We start from the raw sequence: 19212 nt of genomic DNA, 5'->3' as shown, positions 1-19212 counted from the left end.
CTCTGTTTCCCATTTAAAGAGAAGCACCTGTTTCTCATTTAAAATAAAACTATGTTGAACCATTTTGGCTATGTAAAAAAATCTTCTGAGGTTTGAATGGGTTATGTTTACCCACAAATAAATCTGTTTGCATTGATAGAAAGTTTATGCTGGCCATATTGGCCATAAGGCTCATGTCTTTGCCCTTGAGGAGGTCTCTCAGTATATTTTTAAATGACACACAGGCATCTGATAGTACCAAGAGCACTTACTGAATATTCTGAATGCACTGAATAATTTACTATATATTATTTATATATATATTTACTACATGAGGAGTGTTTAATTGCTGATGTTAATAAAGATGTATTTTGATAAGTGTCTGCTCTGTAAATGATTGAAATGACGTTTTTTATGCTTTTTTCCTTAATTTTGTGGAATCAATAGAATAAGAAAACAGTAATTTTTTTCTCTGTAATAGGAACTATGTTTTGGTTTTTTTTTTGAGTCAACACTGGCTACTTGGTTTTATATTCCAAACAGCAATATTAGTTGAACACTGCTTACCAGAATTAAATTTTTTCAAAAGTGTTTCTTTAATTATATATTATGGTATTGCATGCTAAAAATGCTGAATATTAAGCATGTATACACCATCTAAATCAAAGATGTTCATATACATATGTGTGTGTAAATATCTATATGGTCCTACTTGCTGGAAACATTTCTAGCAATAACTGCATTACCATATTGAAAAGCAAAATGAAGCTAGTATCGGCACCTGTAGTTTCAATCAATCCTTCTGAGGAAACACAGGACAAAAGTAGTGCTCATCAACTGGAAATTTTCTTAGCCTCTGTTAGCAGGGTACTGCTTGGTTTTCATGACAAATGAACTGAACATCCAGTCATTACAACTAAAGTAACAGTGTTGGGCTCTGATCCAAATGCAATTTAACTTTATCAGAGACTTCCAATTAAAATCAGTAGTCTAAGGATCAGGCCCTTAGAGCACTGTTTTACTTTTGATCTCATGGATGTTGTTTATGTTCCAGCAGAAGTGGGGCTGAAGCCAACAGTAGCCAGAAGGAAGTCACAAGTTAGGAAGAGAATCAAAACCCATACATAGGTTTCAGCAGCTTTACTGAAACTTTAGAGTTTCAACAGGCACAGAGGTGAGGGTTTAAAGTATGGCATCACCAGGCTGTTGCTGTTTTCTCTGACACCACGAAGGTGATTAGGATGTCCATACCAAAAATAATTTTTCAACTGTAGGAGTGGATTGGATGTTTTGAGGTGAAGAAAGTCCCAGTGTCACCTTCCTCTGAGGAACTGACACCTCCCCATGCCTGAATTGAGTCTGTGATAAAAAGGACCATTAGCCCAAGGGCTGTTCTCCTTAGAAAAGAATAGCACATGAGCAATGCTTTACCCTTTAACCTAATTTAATTCTTTAATTTCACAGTTATGCATAAAGAGTTCTGACACACAGTAGGAGAGTAGAAGGTAGCTTTGCTCCAGAGCTGGAAGGAAACGCATGAGTTTGGGGAAAACTGGAAGGAAAAAATTTATTCAGCACTTCACAAACTTTGTGCAAAATGATCATCTCTCAACACTTTCTCTGAAGAACATCAGTCATCTATACCATCATATATTTCTTTGAAAGTATGATACAAGCAGAGCAATTTTGTGGACTGAGGGTCATGCGTCAGTACTTTTCATTAATATAGTTACATTTGTTATCATCAGAGTTACAACAGTGTTTATTTTGTTTTCTAGCTTTCACTATTCTATTTTCATTCTCTTCCATTTGGGATGTCAAAATGGTCTCCCCTCTTTTTCCTTGTTTCATTAAAGCAATAGATTTTCGTAGGAAAAAAAAAAGGTTTTTGTTTTGCCTAAAGGGCATTTATGCTTGTAGCATACTTGTAGCATTCCATTACCTTGCTCTACCTACTTTGCCTTCATCTTCTGATTTTTTTTATATTTTTTTTTTAATTTAGGCAACATTGTTAGGTGTTTATATTAGATAGAGAGTCAGGTCCATGAGAAACCCTACTCCTAGCCTATGAAGAACTTGAAAGATTCAGAGTTAAGCTTTGGCCTGAATTCCAGAACAAGTAGAAGTCACTCAAAGAGCATAAAGGACTGTCAAAAAAAAAAAAAAAAAAAAAAGCTAGCATTTCTAGTGCATATTGGCTAAGATATGATACCACGGCCTACCATTAACTAAATATAATATTCTGTCACCCTCTAGTGGTGGGTCTACACCATCATACTGCTCAGAGGTCTGAGAATAGATTTTCTCACTGCATGTCTAGAAGACCTTGTTGCATGTAGGAGATACTAAGTTTCAATTTTTGTTGGCCTGTGTGTATTAATTTGTAATTTTGTACTAATTTTGTAATTTTGGTCTCCAAAGCGTATATCTGTCAATTAATGTTGTCCTCTAACTTCATGCCAAAAAATAGAGATGTAAAATGTGTTGGTTTGGGGAAGATTAATTGACTAACAAGTTGCCCTGGTTTTTGGTTTTTTTTTAATATTTCTTCTCCTTGGATAAATCAAGAGCACATCCACTGAATTCCAACCTGCAAAATTAGGGAACATGGCTGTGCACTTGACACCCACATTGGCTAATCAGATCTGTTCTTTCTTAATTCCTGGTTTTACCCATAATGAAAGTCCTTGTCTAAGACTGTCTGATGCTGTACTGGACAAATGCAATGCCCACCAAAATCTGTGAATACACTAATTGTGCCTGAAATGTTAATGTGAAATATGTATCATATACACATTTTTTTTTTTTTTTTTTTTTTTTTTTTTTATATATTTGACAGTAAAACATCATAACAAAGCCAAAATATTTGACATCACCTATTTTGTTAGCTTAGCAATATTTAGGAAACCTGTGAAAGACCAGCCTTAGAAAAAGTTGAAAGTGTAGTATGATGGAGAGTAGCATTTAATGGATTCATTTGTCAAGATTCCCAGTAACTGACAATGTTGATGTATTTTACACTGATACTGGACAACTTGGCTTCAGATTACATATGGTTTAAAGCATTCTAAGTAATATCAAAATACTTGGTTTGAAAATGAAGTGTACTTTTCACTGGATCGGGAGGCAAGTGTTATTCATGTCTGGCCAGAAACCATACACTTCCTCTTAACATAGTTTGATACTTCAAGTATTAAATTATACTAAGCATCTGATACCTCTGTAATTTTATCAATATGGACTGTGCATTCACCACTTACATATGAACTCAGAATTAGCCATTAATGATATTGGTTCACTCTGTCTTTATTAAAGAGGTGCATATAGTGTATAGTCACAATTTAAATGCAGGTATGTATCAGTATCCCATTAATACTTCCACAAAGGCTTTTTGATACCTTCTCACCAGGAGGAACTGTTTAACCAGTGCCCTTAGACACTTTCAGGTCCCTGCTTGGACTGGGTAGTGCCTGCCAGCTACATCACGGGAAGTCAAGGTGCTTTTGTAAGGGGATGTGCACTAGGTAAAACTTCAAGTTTCTTGAGAAAGAACACAACCTACACCTCCTGTAATGGGTGAAGAGCCTGGGACACTCAGGAGGATCCTGACCATGCTGCTAGTAGGCAAACCTTCTGAATCTCTGAAATTTCATCAAACCTGCCAGTCTTTGCTCCCACACTCATGGGTATGTCCTAAAAAAACACATGTGGGAAGAAGTGGTCAAAATATTTCTTTATTTCTTTATATATAATATGATAATTAGTTCAGTGTTTTAAAAATAATACCCAAAACCCAGCAGATTTTGCACCTGCTTTCAGGTTTTATCATTTACTACCTGTGGGGTTTTTATGTCTGTATCTGAATCCTGCTAACGTGCATATTGCACATGTGTACACCTACAGAGCCAGGCAAATCCACAGAGGCAGAGATCTACATTAATTTTATCATATTAATTTCATTTTCTTTATTTTGCTAGAGAAAACAAGGTTGTTTTGGGGTCTTTTTGTTGTTGTTTTTTGGTTTGGTTTGGTTTTTTTGTGTTTTTTGTTTGTTTGTGTGTTTGTTGGGTTTTTTTGCTAGTGGAACTGCAGTTATACTTAGGGAAAATGAATTTATCTTTCTCATCCTTATCATCACATATAATGAAGCAATTTCAGTAACGTGTGTGTCAGTGGATGGTTGGTGATGGTGCATCCTTCAGAAAGAATACAAATAGACTTCACTGACCCTGGAGTGCTGAGAGTAACATGAAACTTACTTTGACTTGTAAAATGAGTAAACATGACATGGAGGTCACAGAATAAGGGCATATATGCATCTTTCAGCCCTTGTTTTGACAAAGTGACTTCTTTCTCCAGAGGGACATTTCTGCCATTTTTTTCCCACGTGTTTCACCTTTCACTGATTATTAATCCCAGAATGACCTAAGTGGTACCCACCTTATGGTACCTACCTATAAGCTCCTCTTAACTTTTTTTCATTATTTATTTGGCCACAGACTTAGCACTCAAAAGCTATAAAGAAATCAGGGTATGGGAAACAACTTAAATTGAGTTTAAATCGAATGTAACAAGTTGTAAATATCAGAATAAAGAATATTGTTTAAATTCACATTCATTAATGAAAAGTTTTGATTACAAGCAGCTTTAAGTCAGGGTAAACCACAACATTTTTAAAATCTGTGCATTTTCTAATATTCTATGGAGTATTCTTCCAGCTTTACTACGATAGCTTCCCTATGTCTTATGTGGTCTCAAATTTATACAGACATCAGTTTTAAACAGAATTTTCAGAAATTTATAAACTAGATTAGCAAAGGAAGTTTTGCTAAAAGTGAAAGTCTTCAGAATGCTCTTACTTTTCTGAATGCATGCCTCATGAAACATGATTGATACAGGCTTGATAACATCCCAGCACAGAATACTTCAAATAAAGATATTAGCACAGGAGCTAGCATATTTATTCAATGCAACAGAACAACTGTGGATGGGGTTCAGTGTCTTTATCTTGTAAGCTCACTGATGAAGCACTCTTAGCAGTTATCAATGTGTGTGGTAAAGACACTGAAATTCTTATCTGTGGTTTGCAGATGGGAAGATGAGACACATCAAAGATCTCTGCACAGTTTTGCTGTAGCCCACCCTCTTGACTGTCTTTTCAACCAGCTATCAAATTTCAGGGCAATAGCAGTGGCTGCTTATGTGAATAACTGTGACAGGCTTGGTTGTCTTTGTTGTGTAGGTTATTAGGTGAGTGATTTCAGTTCAAAGTTTGGAAATACAAAATGTCAGGCTAAGCCAGGAAACAGAGAAGCTAACTTTTTTTTTTTTTTTTTTTTTTTTTTTTTTTTACAGTCTTGAGAAGTGTAAGGTAAAAGGGATTAATTTTTCTACTGTGGTAACCAAACTCCATTTCAAGGACAATTTGATGGTCAAGATATGTGTTTTCCCATGGTGTGATGCTTAAGCAGACTTCAGGGGTAGAACAGCAGCATTTTGAAGCTTCTAAGTATTGTCTGGTTTTTGTTTTTCTCAACAGAGCTACAGTGAACCCGTTGATGTTAAAGCCTCCCCACAGCCTCAGATGATGAATTCAAAGCAGTCGGTGTTCCATGGGCCCACCCAGGCTCACTCTGCCCTGTACCTCAGTTCCCACTACCACCAACAACCAGGAATGAATCCTCACATCACTGCCATGCATGCCAATATCCCCAGGAACATAGCACCCAAGCCCAGCAACCAAATGCCAGTGACTGTTTCCATAGCAAACATGGCTGTGTCCCCACCACCACCTCTCCAGATCAGCCCCCCCTTGCACCAGCATCTCAACATCCAGCAGCACCAGCCAATTCCAATGCAGCAGCCCATTGGAAACCAGCTACCAATGCAGGTCCAGTCTGCTTTACATTCACCTACAATGCAGCAAGTAAGTTGGAGCTTTTCAGTTGTCTTGGGGAGGTTTTTTTGGGGGGGAGATTCTTTTGGGTGGGGGGGGAAAGAAAAAAGTCATCCAGGAGTTGGTACAGTGAGGAGGATTAGCTTTGATTTTGTAGAGTTCCAAAACTGCAGTAGTGTAGCCTGAGGGCTTGGTCTTTCAAAGACAAGAACAAATGAATGAGTTTACCTAAATGATGGGCCACATCAGAGCTGTTCATCATATTCTTCTGGACATTCCCCCCAAATTCAGGAGACATCCTTTAAATGTGCAGTGTGTCCATCTGCAAATCTGGGAGTACCCTGGAATATAAGTGAAATGTAAAATCTTCAGGAAACACGTTCTACTAACAAAAAGGAGGCATTGCTGGAGAAAGATATGATGATAGCTTGTGCTGTTATCCTTGTGCTGACTGGAATGTGGAACAGTCAGAGGAAACATGAAATAATATGGATTGTGTTGAACACACTGCATTATGTGAGCACAAGCATGTTGTTTTATGATGGATTCATACCTTCATATATATATATATATATATATATACACACACGTGTCAGTGAACTGTACCCAGTATTGCAATATGGTGCCCAACCATAGTATTATGACTTCTGGGCTCAGGCCTATGGAGTGTTAATCATGCTGGTTTCCTGAGAGAAACTGAGATATGACCATCAATATTAAGGTCTTGCTTTGCAGAAAGGCATTAGAATGAATTTCGGGGGGATGAAGTTGCAAGAATCTACAAAATTTGAAAACAAAAGTTCTCACTTCTGATTGATGACACATAGTCATGAGCTTGCTGAGTGTTTTAAATATCTCTATAAATTCACCTTTGCTAAGAAGGCATTTGCATTGGTTTTTCAAGACAGGAACATTTAATCTCAAGATTGGTCTTTAGAGATGGGAATACCTCAACAGAAAACATAGTTTCTAGCTGGGATAACAATTTAACAGGAAAAGAAATTTTCCAACGCTGGACAAAAAAAAAAAAAAAAAAAAAAAAAAAAAAAAAAAAAATTGAAAGCAACCTGAACTGATAAATGTAGTTGTTCAAAAGGTAAACCAATGCGTGATCAGTATGATCTAGAGTTTTTCAGAGACTTTGATCTTAGTCTCAAGAGTGATTTGGAGTAATGAGAGAGGAAGGAAAATTTGTAAAGTGTTTACAACACTAGTCCAGTTTATTTTTCATAATCAGCAGAAACAGACACAACAAGACTTATGACCACACAGATTTGGAGTCTTTTACTGTCCTGTATTCCTGAAGGTTGCCCTATTAAAACCCATTTTAAAAACCCAGTGTCCCCAGAGCCCATGCTCAAAACTCAGAGAAACTCAGGAGTTAACCCCAGGCCTGGGCAGCAAGAATTATCTAGGGGAAGTCCTAGGCAGGTGACCAAGGAAGGTCTGTCTGGAGATCCTAAGCCTGATGCAATCTCAGTTCAATCTCAGAGTAAGGCTCAGAGCAAGGGCATAGGATGCCCCCTGGGGGCTGTGGCTGCCCCCTCCCTGGAAGTGTTCAAGGCCAGGTTGGATGGGGCTTTGAGCAACCTGGTCTAGTGGGAGGTGTCCCTGCCCATGGCAGGGGGGTTGGAACTGGATGATCACCAAAGGTCCCTTCCAGCCCAAATTATTCTAAGATTCTAGGATTCTATGAGAGAAAATGGAATAGCCAGAGACTCAGTGCAATACCCTGGTTCACTTGCCAAACATGAAAAACACATCTGTGACTGCAGCTTGTTGAGATTGTCTAGTTATATTTCAGTGAGTTTTTATTGCGAAGTGATTCAGTCTTCCAAGTTCAGCTTGTTTGCTGAGGCCAGTGCCACTTGTATATTACTTGTCCAGTGCAGAGCTATAAAAGATGTAACCCTGTTATATCTTTTCTATAATCATTGATAGGCATAATTTACTGAACAGATTTGAAAATCTGGATTTATTTGTTAAATGAGTAGTAGAATAGGGACTAGAAGAAGATGTAATGCAGATGTTACATATTTACATATGTACAGATGCAACTTCATCCTTATTGTGTGAACTCAAGCACTGAGGTGTTATTTATATGCTGTAAAAACAGGCAAGATAATCTGAATCTTCTAATGTTTTATTTTACTAAGCTAATCACTTGTAGCATGCAGTGGACATCAGTGGCTTGAGAGTACTTTCACTCATCTGTGAGATGTATGGGATGCAGCTGAGCTATTTTTAGCTTGAGAAGAAAAACAGGATACTAGGTTGTACCATGATAAATCTTTGGCTTTAGTAAGTACAAGTGCAATAAAGTAAAAAATGCTGTACCTATGTGTTCCTGCTCTCCATTGTTAAACTCATCAAAGGTTGGGTTAAATAGTTTTTACCAACTCATATTCCTTAGTGGGGAAGGCTGCTGCTTATAGTGTAGATAGCATGGTGAGAGATTTCTGAGCTTCACTCATAGGTGACAGATGCTTATTACCTGTTGAAATGCTACACTGCCAATCTTAACTGCATTTCTCTTTGAGCACTGTGGAACATCTACAAGCCAGTTTGTATTTCTTATACTTCTGCTTTGGTTTCAAAACAATACAGCTTTTGAGCTCTGGAAAAATCTATGTAATTTCACTTTGGAATAGTTGTAATTTTTTTAGCATACAACAGATTTTGTGAATTGAGTTTCTGTATAGAATCCATTTCCTTTAAAGTGTGATCTTAGCAAAGATACAAAAAAGTATGTTAAATTTTAGGGCAACAGGTATACTAACAACACCAAGATAATCCATTCCAGAGCTGAACAGTGGTAGCCTGTCTAGTCTCTTAGATATGACACTTCCTAGCCCTGCTCAAGAAATGTTAAAAAACAGTCCCTGGGATTTCATTTTGCATTAGAACCCAGAGAACAGTTTGGCCACCAGGAGGCAAATAGCAAAAAAATCAAGAAAATATAACCTGAAAGTAAAGGCCTTTTTCTGACTCAGCTGACAAAGACTCTGCTTTCCCCTCTGCTACAAAGTGAGTAAATGCACTGCTGATCACAGAGCATGTTATAGAGGAAAAGACACAGAGGGGAAAAAAGTGATGTCTCCAAATGATGACAGCAGCACAGAGTCAACAGCAATGAGAACACCACCCTCTATGTCTGACCCATGCTGAAGGGGGAAGAAGGACTCCGGACATGAGGATCAATCCCCAGCAGCACAACGCAGACACTGCTACATAAAAGTACAGACAAGAATGGGACAATGTGTAGTATGATAAAGCAGAAGTGATAATTGTCTTTACTTTAACTTTAATTTGAGTCATTTTCCTTCAGCTCTTTGATTTCCTCAGGTGGGGCCACCCTAACCCTTTTCTAAAGACTCCAGTGAGCATCTTATTTATGTAAGCACCAAGAACAGAAATTAACATCCTGCTCCCTACAGTGTGACTTGCAGCAATACTACTGGCCTGTAATCCTCTTCTGAAACATCACTACTGCTCTTGCCAGACTAATACACTTTAAGAAGAAAGGAAGTTAATTTTTTCATGTCCCACTGCAGCATGAAAGTTTATAGTCAAGAGAAGGGTATGTCTGCCAGTGGCTTCCTAGCAATCTTCTACTGCAGGTGTTCCCGGGCTCCACTGTTGCTGAGACATAGACATGTTGAGACTGCAGCTGTGCCATAGACATGTTGGAAGCAGCAGTTATAGCTCCCACTCATGGTGGGCTCTCCTTCTTTTCTTTTTTTTTTTTTCTCTTTTCCTTTTTTCTTTTTTTTTTTCTTTTTTCTTTTTTTCTTTTTTCTGTTTTTCTTTTTTTTTTCTTTTTTTTTTTTTCCCTCCAGTATCCAGCTTCAACATAGTTTGTGCTTCACTATCCTGACACTCAGTGGCAGCAGGCTCCCTGAATCCCTGCTCTCTACAGATCCCTTGCTTTAACAGAGTGGCTCAGTTGGCCACATAGTTTCTTTGGGAGAAGGAGAATAATTTCTTATTGAAGACCATCTTGTAGTATGTCTGAAGGACTACCAGCTGCTAGAAATATCTCATAGAGATCTAGATTTTAGTTCAGGCAGTCAGGAACACAGTTCTCCCAAACCAATATGCATGAACCACAAATTCCTCTGTGTGTAACTTTGAGGAAGGACTGATAAGAAGTGCTGATCTGGGAGAGAGAGTTCTGCCTGCACTCCTGCTAGGACAATGAGCTGATCTTCATCCACTCTTCAGGGAACAGCATGTTCTCCTCCTCCTCCTCTTCCAGCAGCCTTTGTCTGCATGTGTGAAGCTGCCAATACCAGAGAGACTGCCAGCTGGAGAGGGACAGTCCCTCTCCAAGAGTCCCCAAAAACTGCAGAACATCAAGAAAATAAAAAGTCCTGGTAGCCAAAAATCCGCAGTGACTGCACAATTTCTGTTATTTTTAAATTCAATTAATTATGTGGAGTGTGCAGCTGATACAATGCATCCAAATTATTCTGAAATGCACAAAACAAAGTAAAATTTAGGTATTAGCAATTTGGTTATATGTCTAGCGTTAGTAAATATTTTTAAAATTTCTTTTAAACAGTCTTGGCTAGCCTGAGTTATCTAAATCTTTTTTATAACTTCTACAAAGAAGACTATTATTTTATCTCTATTGCTTTCTGTTCCAAAAGAGAATGAATTCATTAAACTATGAATAAATTAAATAATGGGCACTAATGAAGATCTTTGGGGTGCTCATTCACAGTGTTAATCCTTCACACTATAAGTATTGTCTGTTTAGTTCTGTTGTCATACTTAGATTTAAATTAGTTCCTGGTTTTACTGATACTTCTAATTCTGAAGTATGCCAGATTGCCATATTATTATCTGGAGCCATGTTAAAGTTTTACTTTGTTAAAGTCTAAATCCACTGTGTAGCTGTTTTTTCTTTCATCCGCACACTGGAAGAATCCCAATAGATTAGAAGACTGCAATTTTTCTTTCATTAAATGCTCATGTGAGCATGCATCTTATCACTTTATTATTTTACCTGACACAGAGTTGCTTCCCTCCATCCTGTTTCTTAGGTTTGACATGATGTTTAATTTTTACTTAGTTGGGGTGAGGTGATCTGAATCCTAACCCTTGTCATTCGAATCAGCACAATTTCTCAAAAATTTAGGCTAAAATGGCATCTGAATCTGAAACCTTTTTTCTCTTGAAAAGTTGTTCTTTTCTTTCTCAGACAGATATTTGTGTTTGTTTCTGAGCATAGCTTCCTCTCCAGCCTGTTATTCTGTGCTGGTTTGTGTGGAGAGTGATGTAGCCAAGGATTCACTCCCTCCCAAATATGCCCAGTCCTTGTCTTAAGGAACCCTTTAATGTAGTCCCACTGGAAACATCTCCTTCCCCACCTAAAATCCTTCACCCAAGCATTGGGTGGGATGGCAAGGCCCATTAAAATATCTGTCTCACTTCAGTTCACAGGTAGAGCAAGCAAAACTAGATTCTTAATGTGTAGTAACCATGGCTGAATGTGTATGCATAAGAAAGAAGCACAAGATCATTGCATGTCATTTTTTTTTTAATTACTATTTTTTTAAGTAATCACTCATTTCAGTCTACCTTTAGGTATTTCCATTCCTTTGGAAAATAAATGTATACAGCAAGATGATTGCATAGCCTGCCAAAAATAATAGCCTCATTTTTTCTGGTATATACCATATACAGTAAAGTCATGGAACTGCTGAATGTGTCCAGATTTCTTCCTCTTTTTTGTTAAGCTTTGTCTTCGAATGAGGTCAAGAGAAAAAAAAAATCATTAATATCTGTCAACTTCCTTTATAACCTTAAGGAAAAATCTTTGTATGATATCACACAGACAGATTTTCAATTTCCTTGTGTAATAAACAGATGCTTTAGGATTTGGATGTAATTTAAAGGTTTAAAATATCACATTGAGATTGATGAATAAATCAGTTGTGAAGACAAAAACGTTGATGCCTGTTGAAAATACCTCTCCAGACAGGCAGGAAATGAAATTAGTTCCCAGTAAAGTGTGGAGATGAAGATCACTGTTTAGTTCTGCTGCAGGCTTTTTAGGACTTGCTACAGTGGCACAACGAAACTGCTAGGGCTACAGAAATCTAATTAAAGAGCAAATGTCCCTCCTGACATCGAATTAATCTTTATCAAGTTCCCTATTTTTATTTCAATCTGGAACAAGAAAATGAAATTTAAAATTCTAGGCATGTTGCAAAACAGTTGGTGATTTTCTCTTGAGCATTACAATGCAAAAACATTCAGTATTGTTTAATTAGACCTCAAAGCACTCATTTTCTGAGCACTTTTTATTTCATCATTGTTTGTTAAGGGCTTATATAAATAATATACAAATATTTACTGCAAGCCTGGTACAAGGCTGTCTCCCTCTGTTGTACAGATCTGTATTTCCTGAGCTTCTTCTCTTGATGAAAAAGCTGAAGTAATTACTGTTTACATTTTAAACATCACAGTAATTTATCAGCCCTTGAATTCAGGTTTCTTAAATTACTTTGCTTTACCAAGCATGCTTTTTAACCCCCGTATCACTGGTATTCCAGTAGCCCTCAAGCCCAATGGGACCACTGGGCTGCAGCAGCTCAGCTGCTTATGGAGCTGGAGCCTGGCTCAAATACCTCTGCATCACATTAATATTTATCACGTGAGCATGTCCTGAGAAGCAAGACCCCATCCTGGGCAGTTATAAACTAAAGAGACTTTCCAGGTGCAAGATAAAAATGTTCTTACCCCTTATTTTGCAGATAGATAGAATCAAGTTAAGATCCATGGTCCTAACCTTAGCATGAGTTGTTATCAATTCAGTTCCAAGCACAAATGCACAGGTGCTTCTCTGTAAGAGAGCCAAAGCAATTTGGCTGGGGTCACACAGAAAACCTGAGAAAATATGAGAATAAGTCCCCACCCCCTTCCAAGCTGGCATTTAAATCACAGGGTTATCCTCACATATCTAAGCTATTTATTCATCATAAAGACTGGGACTAATATTGCACTGACGGACTCTTTCTCTGATTTGGGGAACTGTCTTCTTGCTGCATGAGTACTTGTATCTCCATGCCTGCTCACTTGAGCACTTTGCTACAGCACTGCTGGAGCAACTGGCCCCATATAGTGGGGTTTTTTGTACACATGATTGTTTCATGAAGAATGGTAAGAGATAACTCAGGGGCTTTCCTACTGAAGGTAAACCTCAGTGCCTGAGGGAAGGATATGTTTCTGTGGCTAGTTTCCTCTTACAGATAAATTAGAAAGTCCTTATAAGTGATGTTTCATATAAAAATTATGGCAGTGATATAAAAAAACAATTTTTCTGCCTTCTAATTACACAACATGTGATTAAAGTCATTGGGAAATCTGCTCAATTCGTTTCCTTTGGATTTGTTGCAGGCAGGGAGGTTGCTTATGAGGCCTAATGTGGAGGTTTAGAGGCTGTGTACAGTGCATGGGGGTTACAGTCACCATGGGTGGGTTTTATTTTACCTTGTGAACTGGGCAGCATATGTTACATGAGAACTAAATGCTGAATTCAGCTCAGGAACTTGCCCACTACTAATGGTCTCTTTCTTGGAGTCAGCAGAGATAAAGTGAGGCTTCAGAGAGCATTTAAGGTACTGTGCTGTGACCTGGCATATTGTTCATACACACGAGATTATGGAAGTTGCCCTTATTTACAGCTTGGGTGAGAATCTGGTCACAATGACTGGAGTGAGGTGAACATGTACACAAGAGGCATGGCAGGGAAGAACACCCTTGGGACCTCTGAAAGAGCAAGAAGGAAGTAGCATGGAATATTTGAAAGAAGCTCATTTCTAGGGGTAGAGGGAGCAAGGTAAAAACTGAGAAGGCTTTTTTATCTTTATTAAAGGTAGCATGGATGAGTTGTTAAACCTGCAAGGAAAAAACCCAAACAGCTCTTCTCAAAATTACTATCTTATCATTATCATGTGTATGTGAAGCCATCACACATAATCCACTAGAATTTAAAACTAAAAGCTACAAGCTTTAATCCTGTCTGCTCTGGATGTGGACATTCCTGAAGGACTGAATTTTCAAATCTTGGTTTAAGTTCAGTTTCTGGTGTAGCAGCTTCACATCCAGTTAACTTGAGTGGGAATTTATGCCCTTACCCCAAGAAGGAGTTTGGTCTGTTATTTTCAGCAGACATCAATTGATTTTGTACAGCATTCCCATGCTTTTACTCACTGTAGCTCTTGTACAGAAACATGCTGTACAATTATACAGGTTGAACCAGATACACTGGCCTTGAAATTTCAATTGTTCTCCTGGTTTTGAAACAGAGCATTTAAAGATCCCCCTATATCAAAAGAGCTAAAATTATTATGACTTTTCATATGACATATTTCTGGGAGCAGGTTAGATGTCTCTTTGCAACTTCTACTTTCTTATTTTCTTGGTTTCAAAAAGCAAGTTACTCTGTGCTACTTTCACTGCATTAGTCCAAGAACTGTTGAAAAGCTTTGATTGAATTTCTGTTTAGTTGAGAGAAAAGTACAAATAAAAGAAGCAGCAGATGGTCCCTTTGTGACTGAATGAAGAAAAAGGGTTTTGAGAACAATATGTGAATAGGTGTAGTCTAATAAAACAGTCAGCCACCTGCTGCCTACATCCTTCAAAAAGATTCTGTTGCATATTCTGGGAATTAACGACTCTGTGTGTCCTTAGGTTTAATCTAAATGGGAGCTCTAAGGAGCAAACAGACCTTTTTGCCCTAGTGCTGATTGAGTTGTTCTCTTGGTTTTGAATTGTTTCTGCTCTGTCCTTTTTAGTTCCATCCTGTGATTTTGTAATAGCTAACAATGATTTGACAGTGTTTTATTTCACAAACCAAAGACTTTAAGACTTAGAAAGCACCCACACATTTTTTCCTGTGTCAGGTTAATAACCTAAAGTACACCTGGAAAAGAAATATTCTACCATTTCAAAGTACATTGTGTTGTTTTTTTTTTTAATACCCCCAACCTGTTGCTTGGTTTCTGTACATTGTAATGTACTTGCTTTCTCCTCTAGGGATTTACTCTTCAGCCTGATTATCAGAATATCATCAATCCAACATCAACAGCTGCACAAGTTGTTACCCAAGCAATGGAGTATGTTCGTTCAGGGTGCAGAAATCCTCCAGCACAGACTGTGGACTGGAATAATGACTACTGCAGTAATGGGTAAGCAGCCAGTGAATGCCACCTTGTGTTGAGCAACATTCATGACACAAGTATCCGATAGAGAATTTGGAAACAGCTGCCTGTTTCTTTCCAGTATTTCACAAGCGCATATGTGATGTCACTGTATTCATTCAGTGGTTTGACTGAGAGAGAGAGACTTGTGGTTTGACTGAGGGAGAACACGTTTTCAATGCATACATTCATTAGACACCACTGTCACCTTATCACAGCACAAACTCTTGAGGCTTAGAGAACTTCCGTTCCTTAGAAAATCAGAACTGAAATCTTAGGGAGAAGGTGGAGGAGAGAGGAGTTAAGATCACTGCATCGTACCTGAGAGGCAAATGTTATGAACTAATTTCCCCAAGTACTCCACTGATAAGGAGAGCTTGCTGCCAGTTTGGGTCATGAAAATGCACACCAGTGAGATGCAAGAGTGATATGTGGGATGGAAGATATGTAGAAGGGAACAAGGGAATGGCATGAAGTTCACATGACTGTAATCAGAAGCAAAACACTTGTAGGAGCTCTGTGCCCCCGTCTTAAGTTAGAAGCCCTTTCAAACCCTTAACTCCTCTTCAGTGGGACTTTTGTGAAGCCATGGTACTGTCCCAGAAGCTGTCTGGAAACAGACTCTGAACAGAAGGTATCTTTTGAGGTTTAAATTATAGATGTTGTGCTTTGTTAACATGCTCACCAACCTGACATCCCCCTGACCTTGGCGTGAGTCCCCAAGGCAAAGGCACATAAAAGTTATTTGTTGCCACCAAAGTTCAAATCTGGACCAGACAAATGAACACAAAGCAGAACTAAAGACCAGTTTCACCCATTATATTTACTCAAACTGAGAATTTCCCTTGCATTATTGTTTTAAGGTATTTCTGGAACTCAAACTAGAGCTGAACAAAAATATTTTTCTGGTTACTGGTTCAGAGTAACACCTTGACTAGAACATGTCTTCCAGGCAGCATCACTTTTCCTGTACCTATCCCCATTTCCCCATGACTTGCCCACTTGTTCAGAAAACCATCTTGATTGTCCTGTACCACCATAATGGCTCAATATGTGCTCTAGGCCCTTGTAGAAGCCTGCTCAGCCTACATCCTTTTTTTCCCACTTAAAGTGAGCTCTGAAGAAACTGTTTCCTGTAAAACAGACCATAGTCACTTATGGGTTTGACCTTTAGTCTCCTCTGGGAAAAATAATGCATGATCATTGCCAGCAGTGCCCTCTGCATACCCACTGAGTATAACTTTACATCAGCAAAGGCTTTCTGTGAGCAAACTCTGTCTATAACCCATGTGAAAACACCTGTGTGCATGGGTTTAACTTATTCCTGCTCTAGCATTGACATAAATTGCGAGAGCAGTGTAGCTGGTTCTGTGCTGCTCCCAGACTCCCAACCAAGTAAGCTGGAAATCTGTGGAAGACCAGAACTGGTGCCTGGGTTCTTGCAAGGAAGAGGGAGACTGAGACTAAAGCTCCTCTCCCAGAAAATCTCTGCAGAATGAACTAAGCTCCATCAGTGATGCTTCTTCTGCTTTAAATGATATAAATTTTTTTGGACTTCCAGAGGCTGTTCTGAATTAGAAACTGATAGGTTTAGAATAGATATCAGTAAGGAATTCTTCACCATAAGGGTAGTAAGATACTGGAATAGGTTGCCTGGGGAGGTTGTTGATGCCCACGGCCTAGAGGTGTTCGAGGCCAGGTTGGATGAGGCCTTGTGCAACCTGGTCTAGTGGGAGGTGTCTCTGCCCACAGAGGGAGTTTGGGTCTTGATGATCTTTAAGGTCCCTTCCAACCCAAACCATTGTATGATTCTATGAAATCACTCCTTTTTGCTCTGAACTGGTATGCTTCAGTTGAAGCTGAAACCCAGCAAGAACTGAGGGATGGTAATGCATCCATATATCGAATTAATCACATGCAGTAGGATTGTGGGGTTTTATGGTTTATTTGGTTTTGTTTGTTTTGTTTGGTTTTTTTTTTAAGAATAGGACTAAATAAAGTTGAGAACTTTTTTAAAACTTGCATTTGTTCTTTTTTTCTTTGAACAGGGGCATGCAGAGGGACAAAGCACTCTACCTTACCTGAAAATCTGAAACACCTCTCCTTTCCACTGAGGAACACAGGGAAGTCTTTTCATCATGGATTGCTTTATGCAGTCAAGGCAGTTCTGCATTTTATTAGGAAATACAAGTTGCTAAGCACTTAGGACTATTTGAGCTTGTGGGTCACCCACTTTGGAAAAAATAGTCTTGCTTCTTTCTTTTTGTTTTCTTTTTTTCTCTCTTTTTTTGCTTTTTTTTTTTTTTTTCCCCATTTTTTCTCTTTCTTTCTCCTTTCCACCCCTGCCCTGAGATCCTTTAACGGACGTTGCTTTTCTTCTTCCCTGAAGGAAACTTGGACCATTCAGATTTTATGTTGGGTTTTGCTGTGAAGTGCTGCGATAGTAACTGCCTTAGCAACTGTAGATGTCTCGGATAAAAGTCCTGGATTTTCCATTGGTTTTTCATAATGGGTGTTTATATGAAACTACTAAAGACTTTTTAAATGGCTTGATGTAGCAGTCATAGCAAGTTTGTAAATAGCATCTATGTTACACTCTCCTAGAGTATAAAATGTGAATGTTTTTGTAGCTAATTGTAATTGAAACTGGCTCATCCCAGTTTATTGATTTCACGATAAGGGTTAAATTGGCAAACATTCATATTTTTACTTCATTTTTAAGCAACTGACTGATAGTTCTATATTTTCAAAGTATTTGGAGAAAAAAAGAAAAATATTCCCAAATGATATTAATTAAAAATATTGGCTTTGTCTCATGAAATAAACACAAAAAAAAAAAAAAAAAAAAAAAAAAAGGAAAAAACTAATGTTGATAAAGAGCAAACACATTTATTTTGTACTGCCTAAAAATGCTTCTTTTTTTTTTTTTAAAGAAAATCACTTTATGTGTACTGGTTAGTAAACATCATTTAAGTCCTTTTATGTATAAAACTGCCAAATGCTTACCCGATATTTTATTAGATGCAAAAGGAGATTGGACACAGCTAAATTTTAACCTTTACATATGGCTATGTATTATTGTTTCTTCATACTGTGTTTGTATTTAATCTTTTTTATGGAACCTGTTGCGCCTATTTATGAAATAATAAATATAGGTGTTTGTAAGTAAATTTGTTAGCATTTTAAAGAGGTTTCTTTGACGCTTTAACTTTTGCTGGCACAAATTGTTCACAGCTGATGTGAATACTTTATTTAGTTTTTACAGTGACATATATAAGACCAAACCTGCTTTACTGGCAGAAAATGAAGGTAACCAATACTTATCTCTGTATATCTTTGGTTGTTAAGGAATAAAAAAAGAAAAGGTATTTTAGGTAATTCCCTTTTTAAAGCATTGTAGCAGGAAGTTGTCCAAAAATAAGACTAGAACCAACAAAACTAACTGAATAAAACTGCAGAATGCTGATTCTTGAAACTTCATCAGTTTGGGATAATTAGTCAAGTGGAATAAATATATTACCCACAGAAATATTTGCAAATATGCTTCAGCTGTTTTATTATACATGCAAAAGGTCCTAAAACGTTTTAGGGAGTGTATCCCAAAAACACCTTAAAGTGAAAGGTAAGTTCTACAGCCACAAGGTAAAGGATTAAAAAAAAATCCAAAAGAAGATATTTTGTCAATGTGTTGGATCAGGGATAGCTCTGAAAATATATTTCTGCAGGGTTTTATCCTGGATGCCTGTCCAATTCACAGAGAGTAACACTGATTTGGATTTCCTCTGTGAAATAAAGACAACTTGGATAAAATACAGCAACTTGGATAAAATACATATTATGCAATGCCACTGATTTTTCTTTAAAAACACAACAGAAACAAAAACATGCTTGCTTTGGAATTATTTCAGGCAGTGTACAATTGGAACCACTGGGCATGTAATAACTAATAAATAATGCAGATCAGATGTGATTACTCAAATGACTGTAGCTAAGAGCTCTAATTTTCCTGTCTTGAAACTGTATGAGAACTTGTGATTAAATTCACAGTTTATTGTTTGTCTGCTTAAGTACTTTAGAAATATACCAGCACTACTAATTACCCAATGTCTTCTATTTATTATATTA

The 19212-nt window shown here is 37.7% G+C and overlaps 1 protein-coding gene across 3 annotated transcripts in view; it reads left to right on the top strand.

The window, feature by feature from the left end:
• The window catches only part of TOX (thymocyte selection associated high mobility group box), a 221142-nt gene extending 202198 nt beyond the window's left edge, over positions 1–18944 (top strand). For 2 of the 3 annotated variants that reach the window (XM_071737608.1, XM_071737606.1), the window contains 3 exons: positions 5519–5905; positions 14924–15075; positions 17136–17270. In XM_071737608.1, the coding sequence (XP_071593709.1) occupies positions 5519–5905; positions 14924–15075; positions 17136–17172 (576 nt within the window). In that variant the 3' untranslated portion in view covers positions 17173–17270. Of the gene's footprint in view, positions 1–5518; positions 5906–14923; positions 15076–17135 lie in introns of all 3 variants that reach the window. The other variant, XM_071737607.1, reaches the window with a different exon arrangement.
• Positions 18945–19212: the final 268 nt, after the last annotated feature.

The sequence above is a fragment of the Heliangelus exortis genome, chromosome 2 (assembly GCF_036169615.1).
Source record: "Heliangelus exortis chromosome 2, bHelExo1.hap1, whole genome shotgun sequence".
In the NCBI taxonomy this organism is placed as follows: Eukaryota; Metazoa; Chordata; class Aves; order Apodiformes; family Trochilidae; genus Heliangelus; species Heliangelus exortis.
The sequence above is the reverse complement of the archived record's forward strand: the minus strand, read 5'-3'. Positions and strand labels throughout refer to the sequence as shown.